General features: G+C 39.3%; 1 protein-coding gene across 1 annotated transcript in view; it reads left to right on the forward strand.

The window, feature by feature from the left end:
• Positions 1-19,032, forward strand: part of ELMO1 (engulfment and cell motility 1) — a 316,776-nt gene that overhangs the window by 65,621 nt on the left and 232,123 nt on the right. Inside the window, exons 4-6 of the mRNA XM_027665022.1 lie at positions 347-387; positions 1,293-1,365; positions 15,413-15,463. Of these exons, the coding sequence (XP_027520823.1) occupies positions 347-387; positions 1,293-1,365; positions 15,413-15,463 (165 nt within the window). The remainder of the gene's footprint in view (positions 1-346; positions 388-1,292; positions 1,366-15,412; positions 15,464-19,032) is intronic.

The following is a 19,032-nucleotide window of genomic DNA, read 5'->3' on the forward strand; positions in this document are numbered from 1 at the left end:
TGTGTTGATATCTAAATCTTCTGTTTCTGTTGGATAATGAGATGCAGTGTACACAAAAGACCCTTTGATTTGGCAGTTGAGAAGCTGGGTTTGTGTCATATGGGCAAAGGTTGACAAAAAGAACTGATAATGTCATCATCCATATGTGTAGAATTGCTGTCTTTGTAGTTTACCAGACCAAAGCAGCAGAAACTTTTGGGATCCTACCAAACTTTATGTTAAACAAAAAATGAAATACTACTAACTTGTTTTGTTTCTTGCAGTTACTTGAAATCATATTTTAAGAGCTCAGAGATATTCTAGTTTGGTAATTTTGTTTTTTCTTTCTTTTTTTTTCATTAACCAGAAAAAACCACTGTCCTCAATAATAAAAGAAGTCTGTGATGGGTAAGTTCTGCCATATAGTACTTACTGTACTGTACTTTTGGAAGTATTAAACTAATCAGGAGATAATTTTTTCCAAAGAAAATCTAGATATCTTGAATGACTAGTTATTAGTTTCTTAAATCTTGTTTTTCTGTCTTCCAATTCGAATTTGCAGTGTATTTTGGATCAATTGCTTGCAAGATGAGGTTCCTAACAAAGCAGCTCCATCATGTGGGTGACTCTCATTTAGACTGTTTGTTTCCTTCCTGCACAGAATGCATTGTACCCACTCACTTTACGCTTGTGGTTTCCTGGAGTTCGTGGGTTAAGGGACTAAAGCCTCTGGCTTGAATTTTTGAGCACTTAGTCTGGTGGGTGCTGTAAACTGGTCCAGTTGATGTGACAGTTCATATGAAACTGAAATGTTAATTGCAAGTTCTGCAATATAGACTAATAATTGGCTAAGGCAAATACCTTGCTTTAATTTTAGTATGGTAATAAAAAAAGCTGTTTTAAGCAAGTGCTACCACACTAAAGAAACTAGTTTATATTCATCAAATTGCTGCTGAGTTAAAAAGGTGATATTTTACATGTAATGTAATGTATCAACTTAATAATATATGTGTTGGGTATTGTATAAGGTAGCATAAAATCCTGGTACTGCAAATTATTTTTTTTTGGTCCATTTTAGTGATTTAGTAATCTTGCTTACTGCAAACAACAATCAATAGGATGTATTTGTACCAAAGTTTTCCCTTTGTAAGCATGCTTTTATCTTCATGGAACTCATCATGGAAAGCTATGGAAAAGTATGAGAAATACATGGGAATGACAAGTGCTCGTTTGGTCATAATAAGATTATGTGAAGGGTACTTTTTGAATTATTAAGATTTATTTTGTGATTAATTTATTTTCATATTTCTAAGGTGGTCTCTTGCAAATCATGATCAATTTGCACTGCAGCATGCTGATAGTTCTAATTTCTACATCACAGAGAAGGTGGGTAAATCATTCAATGCAATTCTTGCATAATCTATAAAAATGTTTGCCACAATAATTTATTTTAAATTAAAATATATGAAAATTTTTTTCCATAATGCAATGACAGTGGGAGAGTCGATACTGGGAAACCTGACTATGATTTTTAACTGATTTCTTTTTATTTTGGAGAAGCAAAAAGAGTTTGTGTGTTTGAGACTTGAGCACTAACCCCTTGACTTTGCTATTTGTGTGTGTTTAGTATTCTGCTAACAAGTGGTGTACAGGAAATTGAAATATTTTAAACATGAAGGGCTCTTTGAAGTCTGAGGAGACCTTCATTGCATCTCACTTTCTTTTTTGGCTGATCAGGTAGAAATAAGTTTCAGTGACTGTATAATATTTGCTATTCCTTCCTGCCTGCTGTCTTGTCCTTTCCCAGTTCTGTATGTTCTGTTGGCTTATTTTTTTGGTCCCCAGGTAGCATGGCAATGGATGATTCATCAAGTGATGCAATGGTTTTAGCACAGTGTAATGAAATAGCTGTAGCTGTAATAAAAATGGAATGTCTTATCCAAATATGTGGGGACACGCTCATCTGAATGGGACCAAGCAGAACATTCATTCCTAGCATTACTGATAAAATTGCTGAAATTACAAAAAAAGATTGTTTGTAAGAGTGTACATGTAGTACTTCAGAGGTACAATTTCTAAGCAATGGGAGAAGAGCATTATTTAAAAACTTCTGCATGGAAATTCCATAGCCTCAGTGGATTTTGAACTAAATAGGCATGAGCTCAACTGCATAGATATAGGTGCCTCTTGCTTACCTTAGCCTTTAAGCAGAGGGATGTCTTGATTTTGTTTTGCATTTTACAGTTCTTTAGGATTTGCTAATATAACTGAGACGTGAACTAAGTTTTGTCCTGCTGTAATTCTTACCTGCACCCAAGAAATAAAAGAAACTTAGGCATAGTTAAGCACTTGGAAAGACTAAATTTAGCAAGATAGCAAGAGCCGTTGCTCATAAGATAGTGCTGTGCTTTTTTTTTGGTAACAGACCAGACAACTTTCTCAATGTGTGACTTTTGTTTTACTTGCTTGTGTGGTGGTCTGTTGGTTTTTTTTCCGCTTTCTTTTCAAGTTTCAGTTGACAGACACTTCAAAGGCCACTACAAGGAAACCTGTCAAAGTAGTTACTGATTGCTGTGTTTTACCTCCACCCAAATTAAATACTGAGACTGTTTTGCTAATTGCCCTCAATGGTGACAGTTTTCCAATAAGACAGACACAATTGAAGTTGCCTGTCGTTTAAACTTTGATTATACAGTGAGTATTTCCAAGAAGCCAGGACTGAGTGAATACTCCAGCTTGTTGGAGGCATTTGTCCTGATGCAATTCGGGGAATATTCCAGTCTTTACTTCCACTTCGGGTGGATAGGATCCTGAAGCTTTGGAGAAGAGAAATGTTTTCTGTTCCACATAAGGCAGTCCAATGGCTTTTGGCTGCCTTTAACTTGCATTAAGGGTGGAAAATTATGGTCTTCTAGGACATTTTGGATTGTACTGCAGAGAGAACTTTGAGTTTGTTTATTCCCTACTGAAAATATGCAGAATGTCTGACTCTGAGTCACATAAATAAGAGAGAAGAGCTCTAAATGCCACCAGAATTACTCAGATGTCTGTGACTTTCATTAGATATTGTTCACTGTTTATCACTGCTTGTTGGATAGTTATAAAGAGAGGCTTATATAGGCCATCACCCCTTTGACATACTTTCCCTCATTTGTGTTCAATAGGATGTTGTTGCTTCCTGAATTAAAACATGAAAATCACCAGGCATGAGGACAAACACATGCACTTCAATGAAGTTACAACACTTTATAAAGACCACATTGCTTTAATCTACCTCTTACTAAATTTCACTAGCAAAACTTCTTTTGTTACAGTGACAGCTTCCAATAAGTAAATATTTTTCACTGCTTTCAGAGGTGAATTGTATGTCTGTACGTATGCAGATAACATTATCTTTAGTTCATGTCTCTCTGCAGAGACTACCTTCCAGGTAGAGATGCCTCTTTAAAACATCCCCATGTTTAAAGTTACCAGAAAGAAAAGCAATTAAGGAATTCTTGTACAAAGTAACAAGAAACTTTGAAGTGAAAATGTTACAAATGTTACATGGCTTACCATTGTAGTTTTGGTTTTGGGTGGCAAACAGTGCATCTGTGTTTTGGTTGTCAAATGCAGAACTCTATCTTTTGTAGCTGACCTATATTTCCCACTTACACTGTACATAAATAAAAACAACACCCAAGCAATTCTGTGGTTTTTGTTTTTGTTTTTCTGTACTGGTTGGAAAAAATACCTCTATAGGAGTAGCAATAACTCCTTCAGGCAGCATAAGGGCGGTCTTTTAACAAATTTTGAGTTAGCCAGGGTTTCTACTAGAGATCGGGCTTATCACAGCAGATCCAGTTTGGTCTGCTGCCTCTGGGGTTCTATTTTGGCTATATCTGTGCCCCTGAAAATGCAGTGGAAATTATTAATTATATATTTTAACCTTTTTTTTGTAAAAATGAGAGAAGTGAAGTAAGAGGTTATGTGAAAAAGAAAACTAAGCAGGCATAGGGCCTAAGCTCAAGTCTGTCTGGTGTTTTGATCACAAAGTAATTGATTTTTGGTTATGTTAATAGACGTGTGGTGTTCTAAAGGCCTTGCTTATTGTGGAGGGGCATTTCTTTGGTAGGTCAAACATCTAAAAGCCCGACTTTTGAATCAGGATGTACTAGATACTATAAAATAGGTATTTAAAAAGTCACCTTTGCTTCAGTCTATCAAGGTAATACCTGAATTAGATGCTTGTATACATCAGGCATAATAACTCAGGAACACTATAGCCTGGGCAAACTCAGGTTTAGAAAAAAAAAAGCTATATGAAGAGTAGAAAATGCCTGTATAATTTTGTGTGCTGTGTATGTTCCTGGACTGAAAACCACAGCTTGGATGACTGTTTGCTGTGTTCCTCTGCTGGCAGTCCTAGGAATCCAGGGACAGACATTCAGGTGGCTCATGCTGCACATTGGTGGGTATGTCTGGTCCCTTATCACTGCTCACCTTTGGTCTTGCAGGCCATGACCTCCTCTAGATCCATTTGTGGATCCAGTGTGTGGTTATGGAAGAATGGTGTTCAAGCTGGTTTCCCTGCTGGAGGCACCTGAACAACTATCAGGAATAAAGGGCTGAGGGGCTTTGTGGGCCAGTGCTGAACTATAGTCAGAACACAGTGCGGAAAGTGGTGATATTTTTTCATATTATCTTTTAAGTGCAAAGACATTCATCTGTCTATTGACTACAGTCCATTTTTATTGCCACAATTTTTTTACATCTGATGCCTCTGAGGAGTCCCTGTGGGTTTTTTTTCTTCTTTACTATCTCCCACATTTCCCTTTCAATCTTATTGCTTAAAATGGAGGAAAGCAGACACTGAGTTCATTAATTTTGGGAGGCTTTTAATTCTGTTTTGCAAGAAGAGCTGCCCCTAGCTTCCTTTTGTTGTCTTTGCACTGTGTTTGCAAATGGGACATCCTTTTACCCCCATATTCCCAAAGCTGAGAGCCTGGGTGAAGTTCCTGGTGCCTGTCCTTTCTCAAAGGTGCTTTTGCTTGTGACCTATTTCTTGCTGAACACAACCTGTAATTATATATTCATGTGAAATTCCAGCATGCCATTATAGGCTCCCTGTGTGGGAGTGTATGCAAATGACAGGGCAAGAAGTGAACCACTTGTAGGGTTTGGGCTTTTTGATTTTTGTTCTTTGACATTTTCGTATTCATCTGTTTCACTGATTGATTGAATTTCATTGATTTGAAAGTTTCTGATTCACTGAAGGACCAGTTGCTTCAGCTGAGAATGAGAAGTAGCAGGAAGACTAGAAACTGAAGAAATTTCTTAAGTGAGCTGTTTCATTTACCAATTTGCATTACTCTTCATAATGCATTTGTTAATAATGCTACATAAATGACCTGGATCAAACTATACCCAGCTTTCCCTTTTCTCTGCCACAGATAAGACATGGTATTTCCTTCATATTCACAGATTTCTTACTATTTTGGGGCACCTGCACAGCCCTGCAGAAAGTCCCTGCAGTAAGGGCAGCACAAGGAGTCAGAGTGGCTGTGCTCCTCCCTACTTGGCAAATGCTGGATAATACTGCCCTGTGAACTCCAGCAAAAAGTGGTGGACACCAGTTTATTTTTCCAGTGAGCAGAAGTATAACTTGAGTATCCATATACTAAATCACTCTCAATCCTGCTTCATTGAGACTGATTTCAAGAACAGTGGGTAGTGGTCATCCTTCTCTTAGCAAATTAGTTCTAGTCTTTAGGATTCATTTTGTAGGACTCCTGGTTTATAGTAAATTTTCCAAAGAAAATAACTGTGTCCTGTCAACCTGTTATACTTCCTGGACCCAGCACGAACAGCCTAATTCTTTTTCTTGCCTCCTTTTTAAAAAGGTTTGACAATCTTCTATTTAGTTCCTCAGTTGCACATCAAGGCTGATGAGATGGATCGAGAGTTTTCTAAAAAAACTGTATAGATATTTATTTTCTTTAATTAATTTTGTCATTTTGCCTCTCAAGCAATCACTAGAGAGGAAAGGCTCTGAAAAGGTTTGTCTTTCTGTTACAGCACTTAAAGGTAAGTATGGCATACCACAGGCACAGTACAACCATTTGGGTTCACCTGATAGTAAACAGTTGTCTGTAAGGTTTGACCGACATAGAAGTACTCTTTAAATATTCTTTATACTTAAAGAACAACCTATTTGGATGGGTAGTTTTCCAAAGGGCAGTGAACAAACATCACAGGCTACTGCTGAAAGAGGATGGTTCTGATTTCTTCTCCCCTTCCCCAGAAGATCCTGCCACTTCATCTGTGCTAGCTACAACATTTTTTGACCATTTTTGAAGGTGGCGGCAAGGGGGGGGAATCATTTTGTGCCACTTGAATTCATTAAAGTTGCTTAATAAAAAGGCTACCTGATCTGATGTAAGGACGAGGCAAGGCTCTTGAATCATGTCCAGGAATAGGCTTTAGAGAAGAAAGAAGTTAAAGGAAGGGTAGGAAGAGGAGTGAAACTTTGCTCTTTTTAACAGCTGTGAACTGTCTCTCAGTTGTTTCTGGAACTCATTTAAGCTACCGTAGAAGAAACTTTTTGTCAAATTCCGACTGTAGTCAAAAATGGAAAAGGAATGTTTTTACCTACAGTCCCTCTTGGGTGAGAGGAAGGACAGAAGAAAGGGCGTTAGGAGTGGGATGTATATATTAGAGAAGCACAAGCACCTGCAGGCTTCTCCTGAAGTTTCAGTATAGCTCCAAATGTGGTGCTTGCAAAAAGAACTGGCCCACTTTCCTGCTTATATTATAGTGCTTACTCCTGTCTTTTTCCATACACACTGGGCAAACCCCAAACCAATACAGTTTTCATCTGGTTTAACTCCCTTGTTGACTGATCAACCAGTTATACAACTGCCTATGCCACATAAAGCAGTAGTAGGAATGAGAAAGGGGATGAAAAGCAAGACTCTGTGGTAGCACACTGTGTTTTAATTTGGCAAAAGTGACTCTGAACCACAGTCTTGGCTTGGGTCTTCAGCTATTTCTTTTAGTAGCAGCATCTGCTTAAGGAGCAGCTGTGCAACTCCTGTGCTGACCCCTCAGTAGTGCTGTGGGTGAATGTGGATGAACTGCACTGGAGAGCTGACTTCAGTTTGAAAATCCTCACTTACCTTTGTTTGTTAGGTTTTTTTTTTGTGTGTGTCCATACTAGTGCCCTGTTCTGATTTCCCCACATGATCTCAGCAATAATAGGATGATCCCAGCTAAGTCTGTCATTTCCTGATGTTTATTTTGCAGGGTGCAGCTCTTATTAACAAACTTACCAGAGGATGATGGGTCTGCTTGTTATCTGCCCACCTCTTCCGTGTTACTGGTACAACTGTCTGTGTGTGGTTGCTTGAATTGGGGAACTGATCCAGGTTAAAAATAACTTGTCTGTAACTTCTTTTAATGTGTCAGAAGGATGTCTGCCCACGGTGTAATACCACTGCTGCTTTGCAGAGCAAAGGGTACCTCGTAAAGTTGTCCTTGTAGATCATTCCACCTGCAGATGAGCAAATCATGCAAAGTATGGTCTTTTTCTTAGTATGTGGTTTAAGTAGGAGTCAAGTTGGTACTACTGTGAGTTGCTGGAGAAAAAGGTAGTTAAGCTTTCTTTTTCCTCACCATTACTTCATTCTCTTTGCTTCACTAACATCCTAGTGACTACTGCTGGAAGGCGAGTTGATTCAAGTCATGGATCTGACAAAAGAAAACTCTGGAATATTTTTTTTACTCCTCATTTTTGTGAATGAAAGGGAGAAGCAGAGGTAACTTTTTAAAGATTAGGTGGTTAACTGTGCTGCTGCATGTTGGAAGATCCGATGTGAAGGAAGTGCTGGGAGCCCACACGCTAAAAGGGTATGTGCAGAATTGTGCCTCTTGTGGGCTGCAGAGTTGCACTGGCTAATGTATACCCTGAAATTGCACCACTGCTGTATCTTGGTTTATTTACTAGTTTCTGTGATCCTTGAATAGGGGTAGATAAACAGCATGTAGAAAACATCCTCTTTTTAGAAACTTCAGCCAAACTATTTAATTTTGATAAAATTTTATCAACAAATTATAACACAAAAAACTAAAAGACATTGTCCCCAGGTCCAACAGCTTCCCAGAAAAGGAATTTTGTCACAAGATTAATTGCGTCAGTATTTCTTCTAAAAGTGTACAGTTCTGTCATACTAAGTAGCACAATGTTGATAATTACCTATGTCACTTAGCTTTCGTCTTATTAAACATTTTGGTGACAATAAATGAACTTAAAAAGTTCCCTATCAAATCACCAAAATCTTATATCTAACCTCATAGTTGGCCTCCAGCTCTAACAGTAGCAAATGCTGTTCAGGGTAGTGATGGCTTTCACTCCCTTTATGCTTCCTCAGTATTTCCATTTGTTATATTACAGGTGTTGGAGGCTACACTTAGTCCATTTAATATCCCATATAAAGACCATGCAACTCTTTTGTTTCTTCTTGAACCTGTTGATACTGCCTGCTTTCACAACCTTTTGTGACAGCAAGCTCAAGTAGCTCACTGCCTGTTGAATGAAGAGGTGTATTCTTTATCTGCTTTAAACTGATCCCTTACTGGTTTCATCAAGTACCCCTAGGTTCTCATACTGCAGGGTTTCATAACAACAGTTCTGCATTCAGCTTGTTCACTACGTTCCTTTCTGTGTCCTTTGTCCCTTCAAACTGTGGAGACCCTGCCTTGTGATGCAACTACTGAAGCCCATTGTACACTTGCCTTTGTCTGCATTTTCTCTCACATTACTGTGTCCTTCTAAAGATAGGAAGATCAAAACTGCATACAGTGCCATGCACATGGGTACATGAAGTTCTTGTGTTGTGGCAAAGTGACGCCCTCTGTCTTGTGCACAGTACCACTTCTGATGACCCCCAGTGTTTCCTGGATGCTGTAGCACATTGAGTCAGTGCTTTAAGGGAGATCTGCCAACAGGAACTTCACTTCTCTTTCCTAAGTTGTTGACTTAGAAATGAACTCTATAACTCTATTATGTGTCATTTTGTCCTTACTTACAACTCGCCCAAACTTGTCCTCTTGAAAATGTAATGGAGTCATTAACATAAAGTGTATTTCACAGCTCTAATTTTTAGTTATTGTGTTTATTTGGAGGAAGGTGTAATAAAATAGTAGTATGGAAATAGGAATGAATCTATTACTTAGTGATATAAACACCTGAAGAATGGCTGTTATACTGTTATACTTTAGACTGGTTAGAAAAGTCTGAGAGAAACTTTTCGGTCAAGGCTAAAGAATAGCACTGAGTGAGCTATGCCCATAGAAACCAATGCTTTTAGGTCTTCCTCAAATATATTAAGAAAACATTTCATTCCAACCAGTTACAGTGAACTACATCTTGAGGCATTTTGCTGGGTATAACAGATTATTAAAATGATAAGACAAATACATGGCAAAACAAATTTCAGTTTTGCCTGATAAATTTTCCAAAGTGTCTCTTAAGCAAAACTCTGAATGAATAACTTGACTATTTCAGTAAGATTTTTTTAAAGCTAATTCGCATAGCTTTATCCCTCTGCTTGATTTGGTGGACTCTGTTAATGCCTGAGGCTGGCTTTCTAGATTTAAGTCTCCTGTATGTGTTAAAGCAGAGCTTTGAGAAGGAACAGAATCTGGTGGCAGATAGTAATAGAAACATAGAATCATTTGGGTTGGAAAAGGCCTCTAAGATCATCAAGTCCAATCATCAACCTAATGCTGCCAAGTCCAACACTAAACTGTGCCACCAAGTGCCACATCTACACCTCTTTTAAATGTCTGCAGGGATAGTGACTCAGCCACTGTGCAGCCTGTTCCAATGCTCGGCAACCCTTTCTGTGAAGAAAGTTTTCCTCATTGGCCTTCCTCCTGATTCTTACCTATAAAACCACTTAACCCTATTGTCACCATCACTAAACTCTAGACGGTCAAAACACTCCCTAAGATAGAGGGCTATCCTACTGCCTCTCCTTCCTTGCCTATCCCTTCTGAAATGTTTACTGTTCAAGTACGTTCATGTTACTCCAGCTGGTGGAATTAGAAGGCAGAGGGTCCTAAGATATGAACACAAGATGAAATGTCCAAGTATCCTCTACTTCCTGCTGTGTTATGCTCTTTGTCTTCATGGTAGTATTTGGCTGTCTGATTGAAAACTCATCTTGGAAATATTACCTACCTAATTAGAATAAAATAATCCTTTGATATATTATATTCTATTTTGCTAGATTTTGATACTGTGAGCAGAAAAGGTCTATGGCAGATTTTGGAACATTTAGGTTGTCCCCCCAAGTTCCTTAAAATGATCATCTCACTCCATGAGGATCAGCACGGCCAAGTCAGATATGGCAATGCACTTTCTGAGCCCTTTCTAATTACCAGTGGTGTGAAACAAGGCTGCATTCTTGCTCCAAACCTATTTACAGTCTTTTTCAGCCCGATGCTCCAAAGGGCCACAACAGACCTCGATGATCAGGACGGTATCTACATCCAATACCGTACTGATGAAGCCTTTTCAACCTGAGGCGACTGAAGGCCCACACCAAGACCTTAAATCATCTTGTCTGGGAGCTACTCTATGCTGATGACGCCGCCCTTGTTGCCCACACAGAAGCAGCTCTGCAGCGTTTAACATCCTGCTTTGCAGATGCTGCTGAGCTCTTTGGGCTGGAAGTCAGCTTAAAGAAGACAGAAGTTCTCTATCAACCTGCACCTCAGGAAGTCTTCCATCATCCCCACATCACCATTGGCCAATCAGAGCTCAAATCAGTCCAACAGTTTAATTACCTAGGCAGCCTCATCTCCTCGGATGGTAAGATTGACAGGGAGATAGACAACAGATTAGCAAAAGCATACAGTGCTTTTGGAAGACTCCATAAAAGAGTTTGGCAAAATAAACACTTGAAGAAAAGTACAAAGATCAGTGTTTACAGAGCCATAGTGTTGTCTACTCTCTTATATGGATCTGAATCATGGGTCATCTACTGCCACCACCTGCGACTCCTAGAACGCTTCCATCAACGCTGCCTCCGTACAATCCTAAACATCCACTGGTCAGATTATGTGACCAATACATCTGTTCTAGAACAAGCAGCAATCACAAGTGTTGAGGCCATGCTGCTGAGAACACAGCTGCGTTGGGCAGGACACGTCTCCAGGATGAAGGACCACCGCCTCCCTAAGATCCTGCTCTATGGTGAACTTGCCACCAGCTACCGCAAGAGAGGAGCCCCAAAGAAAAGATACAAGGACTCCCTGAAACAACATCTCAGCCTTGGCTGTATTGATCAACACAACTGGTCTACTCTGGCCTCCAATCGGGAGGTCTGGAGACACACCATCTATAATGCTGCTGATGCTTTTGAGAACGCACACAGGGTCACTCTCGAGGAGAAAAGACAATACAGAAAGAATTGTGTCTTGCAGAATATACCACCTAAGGAGTCTTTCTGCTGTGCCTTTTGCAGTTGGATATGTCTATCTCGTATTGGCCTCATTAGCCACCAGTGTGCTTGTAACAAATGTGGATAGAGCCTCCTAAATCTTCGTTTGCGAAGCCCAGCCATGATTTTGCTAGATATAATATTGCAAATGGGGCTTATTTGTACCGATAATGTAACTGCTGTTTTAATCCTAGATAATATTTACAGTAAATATATTTTCTTGTTATGGAGTTTTTTAGAACCATTTTGGATAGTACCATTGGATAGTTCCTTCACAGCTCAGAATTAAGCTGTCCTTATACAACAGCATGAACAATAGCTACAAACCTCCTGTACACTTGAGAAACAGACCAGGAGTATCTTGGAAAAGGGTCTGTTTGGTTTTGTCTTGTTTTTTTTATTCCACCGTAGGTGGTGGTGAGCCCTGTCCTAAATAGCAGTGTTGCTAGTAAGTATGATTGCCAAAGCTGTGCTGCTGTAATGATGTTCTGTTATCCTGGAAAAGAAATCCACAGGATATCATCCCTGAAACTAAGCGGATTAACTGTGTGTAAATGTTGCAATTGAAATTAACTGGCATGCTGACTACTGCATCACACAGTTAATGTAGGAAATCCTCTTGGCTTAATGGTATGCTTATACACTGTTTCTTGGTATGTGCTTAAGCCATTATTTAGAGTGAATAAACAAAATTGTATTTTTTTATTGGGCAACAGCTAACCCTTTTCAAATTTTGGCTAGCTTGCTATGTTAGAGACTTGACTTTGAATACTTTCAGAGAGAAGGCGTGGGCGGTTTTCCTTAAGCCTTTGTTTAAATCAGGAGTTGAAGATGAGCTCTCTATCTGTTGAGGTAGCAACAACTGAATTTACAGTAGAGGACAAGCACACCCACCTTGCTCTGAGGCAGACACAATGAAAGGTCCATGGGCTTTGTGTGTTATGGGCTCTGACAAACTTCATACCTTTGAGTCTGAAAGCTTTGGTGTTTCAGATTTGTCTTGATGATTAAACAGAAGGACTCCAAAGAAAACATCCAGTGATGCTTTTAATACTCTGGGTGTTCTTTTTCCTCTGATATTTTGTATATAACCTGCTGACATAAGGTTACTCCGGAAAATAGTACTTCTCTTGTTTATCCCTATGTGGTATCTGAACTTTGACCTGGTTATCGGCTTCCCTTTTTCCACTTGGTTTTAAATTCCTATAACTACTGAGAAATAGTGTATTTTTAACAAGATATTTTTCCTTGCTAACTTGGTTGTAGATTCAGTCTATGCAATTTATCTTCTGTAATTAGAGGTTTGGTTTTTAACCTGCATGATTTACACTGTAGAGAATATATCAGATTAAGACGAAGTTTTTATGAGTTAGAGTTTCTGTTTGTGACAAAACTACTGTAATTGAACAAACTGTGGAGCATGGTTTCAGCTGAAGAAACTATGAATTAATGTAATTCAAGCTGTGACTGACATCTTGCTACTCCCAAAAAGCTAAGATATAATTCCTCCTCATACTTCCCTTCTTCTCTTTTCATCCACTGCTTCTCTTCTCCCAAAGATGTGATTCCACCATCTTTCTTGGGTTTGTAAAACTTGTTTATGTCTATTAACAGAAAACTCTCTTGTCTTTACTGCTGGAACTAATTTCTGCCAGGTTAGTGAGACTGACCCACAAACAGATCTGTCTAGTGCCAGAGCTCGTGCCAGGTGGAAAAGGAAGTACACAGGTGGGAGGTAGAAGTACTCAGTTGTTCAGCAAACTCCTCAGGTCTCTGGAGACTACTCTGTTGCCTTCTTACTCTGTGCCCAGCACCTCTTGTTTGCAGTGGACTAAGAGTGTTTACAGTGATGTTTATTGTGGCCTAGATTAAGTGACTTAACTTGCTAAACCAAAAACTCATTTGTACATCTGATTTGATAATTCATGTTAATTGCAGCAGGAAATATGAGAAACTTTTAAGCCTAAAGTTTTGCTACTACAAAAAATAAGCTTGTGTGTGTGCTCTTATTTATGTTTAAGAACAGTCTATTTGTTTTTTAGCTCCAATGTTTTCATAAAGATGTCAGTTAACTTTAACTTCTGAATGTGATTGGTACAGTTTAAGTTGTTCAAGTGTTGTCTGATTCCCTGATTTTAATATTGTTTCATGCTGGGATTTGCTGCCTTCCAAGTAAAGCTGTGTATATGTGTGCACACACATACTCTGGCCTAACACACCCGAGGTCCAGTGGCTTAGTCTAAACTGTTGGTGGAGGTAGATTTAGCCTATCCTCACTGTCTGTCCTAAAGCAATTGCTTTTATACAGTTCCACAAATCCAGGAGGTAACAGTTTAAGCCACCACAACTGTTTGTGTGAAGTGAGTTTGTTTCAACACTGACTGTATTTAAACCACACAAATGCACTATTGCCACTTCACACAGATTCCTTAGACATGATGAAACGTAGCTGGATCTGGTGCTGTTTTACTACAAGAGGAGAAAATCTGGCACTTTGTTTTTGCTGTGGGAAGTCACCCTGTATTTAGCTGCTCACCCTTTGCCCCAGCCTGGCTGCCCTCCCTGAGGCTCTTCTGGCAGAAGGAGACTGCTGAGAGCTGAGATGAATTAGTTGCATATATAGGCAAAGATGCTGTAAGAAAGCTTCTGCCTTGTACCCCCTGTGTTGTCTGGCACTTCAATTATTTCAGTTAGAGTGAAGAAGTCTTTGTGGGTGGAGAGTAGCTAGTACCAATCCCACAGACAACTTGAATACCAAGAAAGAGACAATGTACTGGAGTTTTATTTTGGGACTGCTTGACCTCATTTCAGGCGAGATTTATCTGTTTTTTAGCATTTTGGATTTGAGATGTGTCAGAATGGGAAGAAGAAAAAGGAAATAAATTTGGGAAAAAGTGCCTGAAGAGAAATATACCTTCTTGGGTTTTTTTGGCTAAACACCAGTCTGCAAAAAGCTTGCAATGTGGTCTTCAGTACAAAATTAGCTCTTCTCTCTTAAACTGTTAAGGATTCCTCCAATTCCTTTGACAAGTTAGGGTATGGGCTCACGAACAAGCTGCTGAACTATGACTGATGTGACTGTGCACTGCACTATACACAGTCAGTACCTGTTAGTATGTTCTTTGTGCTAGGTACCTTATTCTCCTAGCCTGTGGTAAATAGGAGGTAGCTTGTTCAAGGAGGGGGAGGCTCCCCTATGCTTGCCACAGGAGAAGACTGTGCTCATGGGCTTTGACCACAAAGTTGTAGGACACCGTAAGAGAACACCATAGCTTATGGCATGGCAGCTTTTTCATCTACCCATAACTTTAGTTTAATTGAACTCGTTATATGAGCTTAACCAAAAGAAAATGTTTAATGCCCCCTCTTTTCTGCCAGCTGGCTAAGGAGAAGGGCTTATGGCATGTTTGAACTTTGCTTACTGCTAACTTGCAGTGCTTTTTTTACTTTAAGGGAGAGTACAAAGTCGTGGTGGCAGAGTTCAGTGGGTAGGTTCCAGTGGTTTAAGTCAGCATGTTCTTGTTATAGAAAATAGAGAGCCAGTGGGATAAATTCTAAATCCTGCAGATGTTTAATGACAGGTTTCAGCAAACTTACAAACTCTTCAAGTATGTACAATACCAGAGCCAGACACCATGGACAGTATATTTCAAAGAAATATTTAGAGGTTGCCAATGGAAGCTAAACTTTGAAAAACATGAAGTCACTCTTGAAAGGGTTCAGATTTGCTAAGTATCATGTCAACAGCCACCTATTTCTTGAAGCTAATGTTATATGCCTCAGTGAGGAAAATACTGTATAGTTGTTAGCTTACATATGAAAGAGGGAAGCTTTTGCATGCAGACAGGGGAAAATACTGTTGCGTGTTTAGTATGACATTCTGCTCAATGCATGTTTCATCTTTTTATGTGAGTCCTCAATGAAACCTTTGGATTTTTCTCTTTCAGAATCGCAATGAAATAAAAAACGGAGCCATCCTCCGATTAACAACATCTCCGGTGAGTTACTATTCTGCTCTTCTCTTTCTTCAAAGTGAAGGTTTGATTAGTAAATCATTGTGAACTAATGGATGTATTTTTAAGGTTTATCCACAGTGTATCCCACAATCCTCTTGCAAAGGTTATGAATTATGGAAGCAGGGGTAATATCTCTGAGTGGGTGGGATTTTTTGTGTCTCACTTTTCTTCCACTGGGAACAACTTTCATGTCTGAGATACCTCTGTTTTCGTGCTGACATTGCAGCCTCACTCAAGTTGCTCCTTTTCTGCCCCAGAGCTCAAAACCATGAAGCCAGGAGGAAGGGCAGGGATTTGAACCATAGAGACCTCTGTTGGTAGTCTCAGGTCAGAGCTTTCCTGCTCTCTGGGTTTGTGTTGAGTGTATCAACTGTAACAGTGAGATTTTACGGGATGGTGGGTTTTTTCGCTGGTGTGTTTTTTGGGTGGGTTTTTTTTAATATTTTTTATTTATTTTTTCCAACACTATCTCCTTGCCAGCTCCTGAAAAGCACGGCAGAGTTGTTGGTTGCCTTGAAATGGTCTGTTTTCCTGCTGAGTTGAGCAGTACTGGTGCCACATGCTGAAAACCACTATTGGTCCTGGAAGATGTATGTCTAAGGCAGCAGCAATCCCATTTTGTTGCTGATGACTGTAGTGTTCCGTTAAAATGCTTTACCTCTTCATGGTGGTGTTCTAGCTTCTGCAGATTCAAAGCATTACTATGACCAAACTCTGCCACCCAGTAGCTTATTAACAGAAAGCACTTATCAGCGGCCAACTGGGCAACCACAAGAGATCTCCATTATCCTTCATCATCTTTTTCAGTTGTCTTTGTATACAGAGTTTTATAGTCATAAAAATAAACAGCAGTTTAAGACCACGGCTCTGTCAGGGTCTCTGTGTGACTCCAGTCTGTTGGCATATGTTACCAGAACAGCCTTGTACACCGAGAGGCCACTCACTGGTAGAGTAAACCCCATTTGGTGGAACTTGCTCAGAAACAGACAACTCCAGCACCAGGTCCTTCTAACCTCTGGGACTTCTTAAGAACAAATATCCTCTCCAGTACTGCCCAGACTTGTGATCTCATGGAATCAAAACAACATCTGTGGTTCATCAAGAACCAACATGGTCCAAATGCACTGTATGATTCTTTTTGTGTAACCACAGCGTGGAGTAGCCCCATGAGATGACTCCTGGAATCCTCCCCGTCTCAAAATACACAACCAGTTGCACCATGCAAAACTGAAGAGAGGCTGTGCTGCCACTGATCTGTGAAAATGGCTGGCTCGCTGTCTTCATGATACTTGGATCAAGCAATTGGAAATGTGACCTACAAACACAAGAGGCAAATTTTGGATGTATAACTCTTTCTGGTACTACCTATGGGCAGGAAGGTGTGATTTTGCATAGGGCCATCATCTGCTTGGTCAGCTTCTTTTGGGGATTAACCAAGACAGGAGTCCTTAGGATGCTGAGATATTTCTTGTTGCTTACCAAATTATGGACTACTCTGGCACTGACCTGCAGTTATGACTGACTCAGCCATCCTGTTTTAAGATAAAGGCTGGTCTACTCTCGAGTATTCAGTATTGATATTTATCCCGGAACCAGTGTTTGTTTTCAAACTTACTGATGTTTTTAAAAAGTTTTTTTAGCTTTTTCCCAAAATCGGAGAGGTAGTTTAGAAGGTTTTGAAGGAACAGATAGTCTTTTGTCAGATTAGAGAGTATTTGTATTCTTTCAGTAGATACAAAATGAAGTTCTGCATGTTCCCACTCTACAATAGTCTCTTTGCTCTTTAAGGTACTGTTGAAATGGTCATCATAGCAGTACCTAAAATGGATAGATTAAAGGCTTCCAAGCTGTGGTTTTTAAAGTGGTGACCCACACAGTGCTTGTCGTTTACCCTGAAAAGCTAACAGGCCATCTGTTTCCATTTTTTCCTCTGAAATTCCGTATGAGAGGAACAGTAGTTGGAAGAGATAATGTGAAGAACAGGCTGCATGATACACTCCTGCAAAATGGGAAAGATGCTTTCTTAGCTGTTAGTACTGGGTGGGCAATGTTTTTCTAATCATGTGAAAATATTAAGATTCTGAATTCCTCTCCCCCTGCCCCCCATTTTTTCTATCGTACAACAGTATAAAGCTGAAACTGTCTTTTCCCTTCCACTAGAAAAAGAAAATCATACCAATAAAAATGCTTTATGAAAAGGTGGAGGAATTAGGAAAGAAGAGAAAGATTGAGAGAACTTAAAAGAAACCACATATGGATTATGCAGTTTCTGGGATAGTTTCAGAAAGGCCTGAGCTGCCTACTTCCTGGCTGTTGTGGGGAAAAAAAAATCTGTCCTGAACTTCAGAAGTCTTTTGAGGAAACCTTTTTTTCCTTGAAGAGTTGAGAGGAGTTGAGTTGACCAATTCTGAAGGCTACATGAACTTAAAATGCTTTTCTAGTGATTAATTTTTATGCAGTTTATTACCATGACAGCCAGTAGTCTGGCTGTATCCATTCACAGTTGCATGGCCTGAGTCATAGAAATTTGGATGAGAAGGATGAGATATGATCTTTGTGAGTCCTGTTGTCATAAGCCTCAAATTTTTTTATTGCTCGTGTCCCCAGAGTAGGTGCTATTAAAGATTAAAAGGAGAGAGGAAAGAAAGGTAGTTGTATCTAGAAATAGAAAACCATAATCTTTTGGGTTGTCTTTTTAAAATTAGATTTTAAAATTAGATTTTAAAATTAGATTTTAAAAATAGATAGATTTTAAAATTAAAATCTATCTCCTCAAATCTAAATGTTAAATATTTTCTCTTTTTAGTCTCGAGTTTGGATTATTTTGTATGTGTATACAGGGATCTTTTTATGAAAACCATTGTTAATATTGCAAGGGCAAAACTGCAGTTATGGTGTGCTGCTAAATCCATTATAAATACTTGCCTTGAGAGATTTACAATGTGCCTATTTTAAATTTCTTTGAGTTAAAGGTTTGCAAACGCCGGCCGTTAGGCCTGGTGGGAATTTGAACTGCCTCTTTGTTTCCGTAGGTCTGTTTGCTAAATTTGTGCCATTCTCTGAAAAGCTGTTTTTTCTAAACAATGCTATTTTTTTTCCCCTCTGTAAACCGCTCACCACACAGACACTGTTTCCTAGGTAACTTGAGTACAGATTGAATTTCTCTCATATTATCCCTGTTCCTATATCATCATTCTTATTTATTTTAACCTCTCCTATCATCTTTCTTACCAGCTCTTTGGGCTGTTGTGTGTTTTTGCAGTTTTCTGTGACATGTTCTCCCCCTTTGTCCATTTGCATTTCTGGAGGGACTCATCAAAAGTTTCTTATGCAACATTTCTTTGTATTTGAACATATGTGACAGTTGAAATGCCGTATTGCTATAGCCTGTTTTGTGACACCTGTATTCCAGTGCATGGTGGGTAGGTGTATAAATGAGCCGTTAATTGCTCCCGAGTGTGAGACTGATCCAAAAGGAGTTTTGTGTCCTGCAATGCAGCAAGCAGAGTCCGACCCTTTAGTCTGTGCAACTACAGGATTTCTTCAATCAG

Source organism: Corapipo altera, unplaced genomic scaffold (genome assembly GCF_003945725.1).
Source record: "Corapipo altera isolate COAL_440 unplaced genomic scaffold, ASM394572v1 89, whole genome shotgun sequence".
Taxonomy (NCBI): Eukaryota; Metazoa; Chordata; class Aves; order Passeriformes; family Pipridae; genus Corapipo; species Corapipo altera.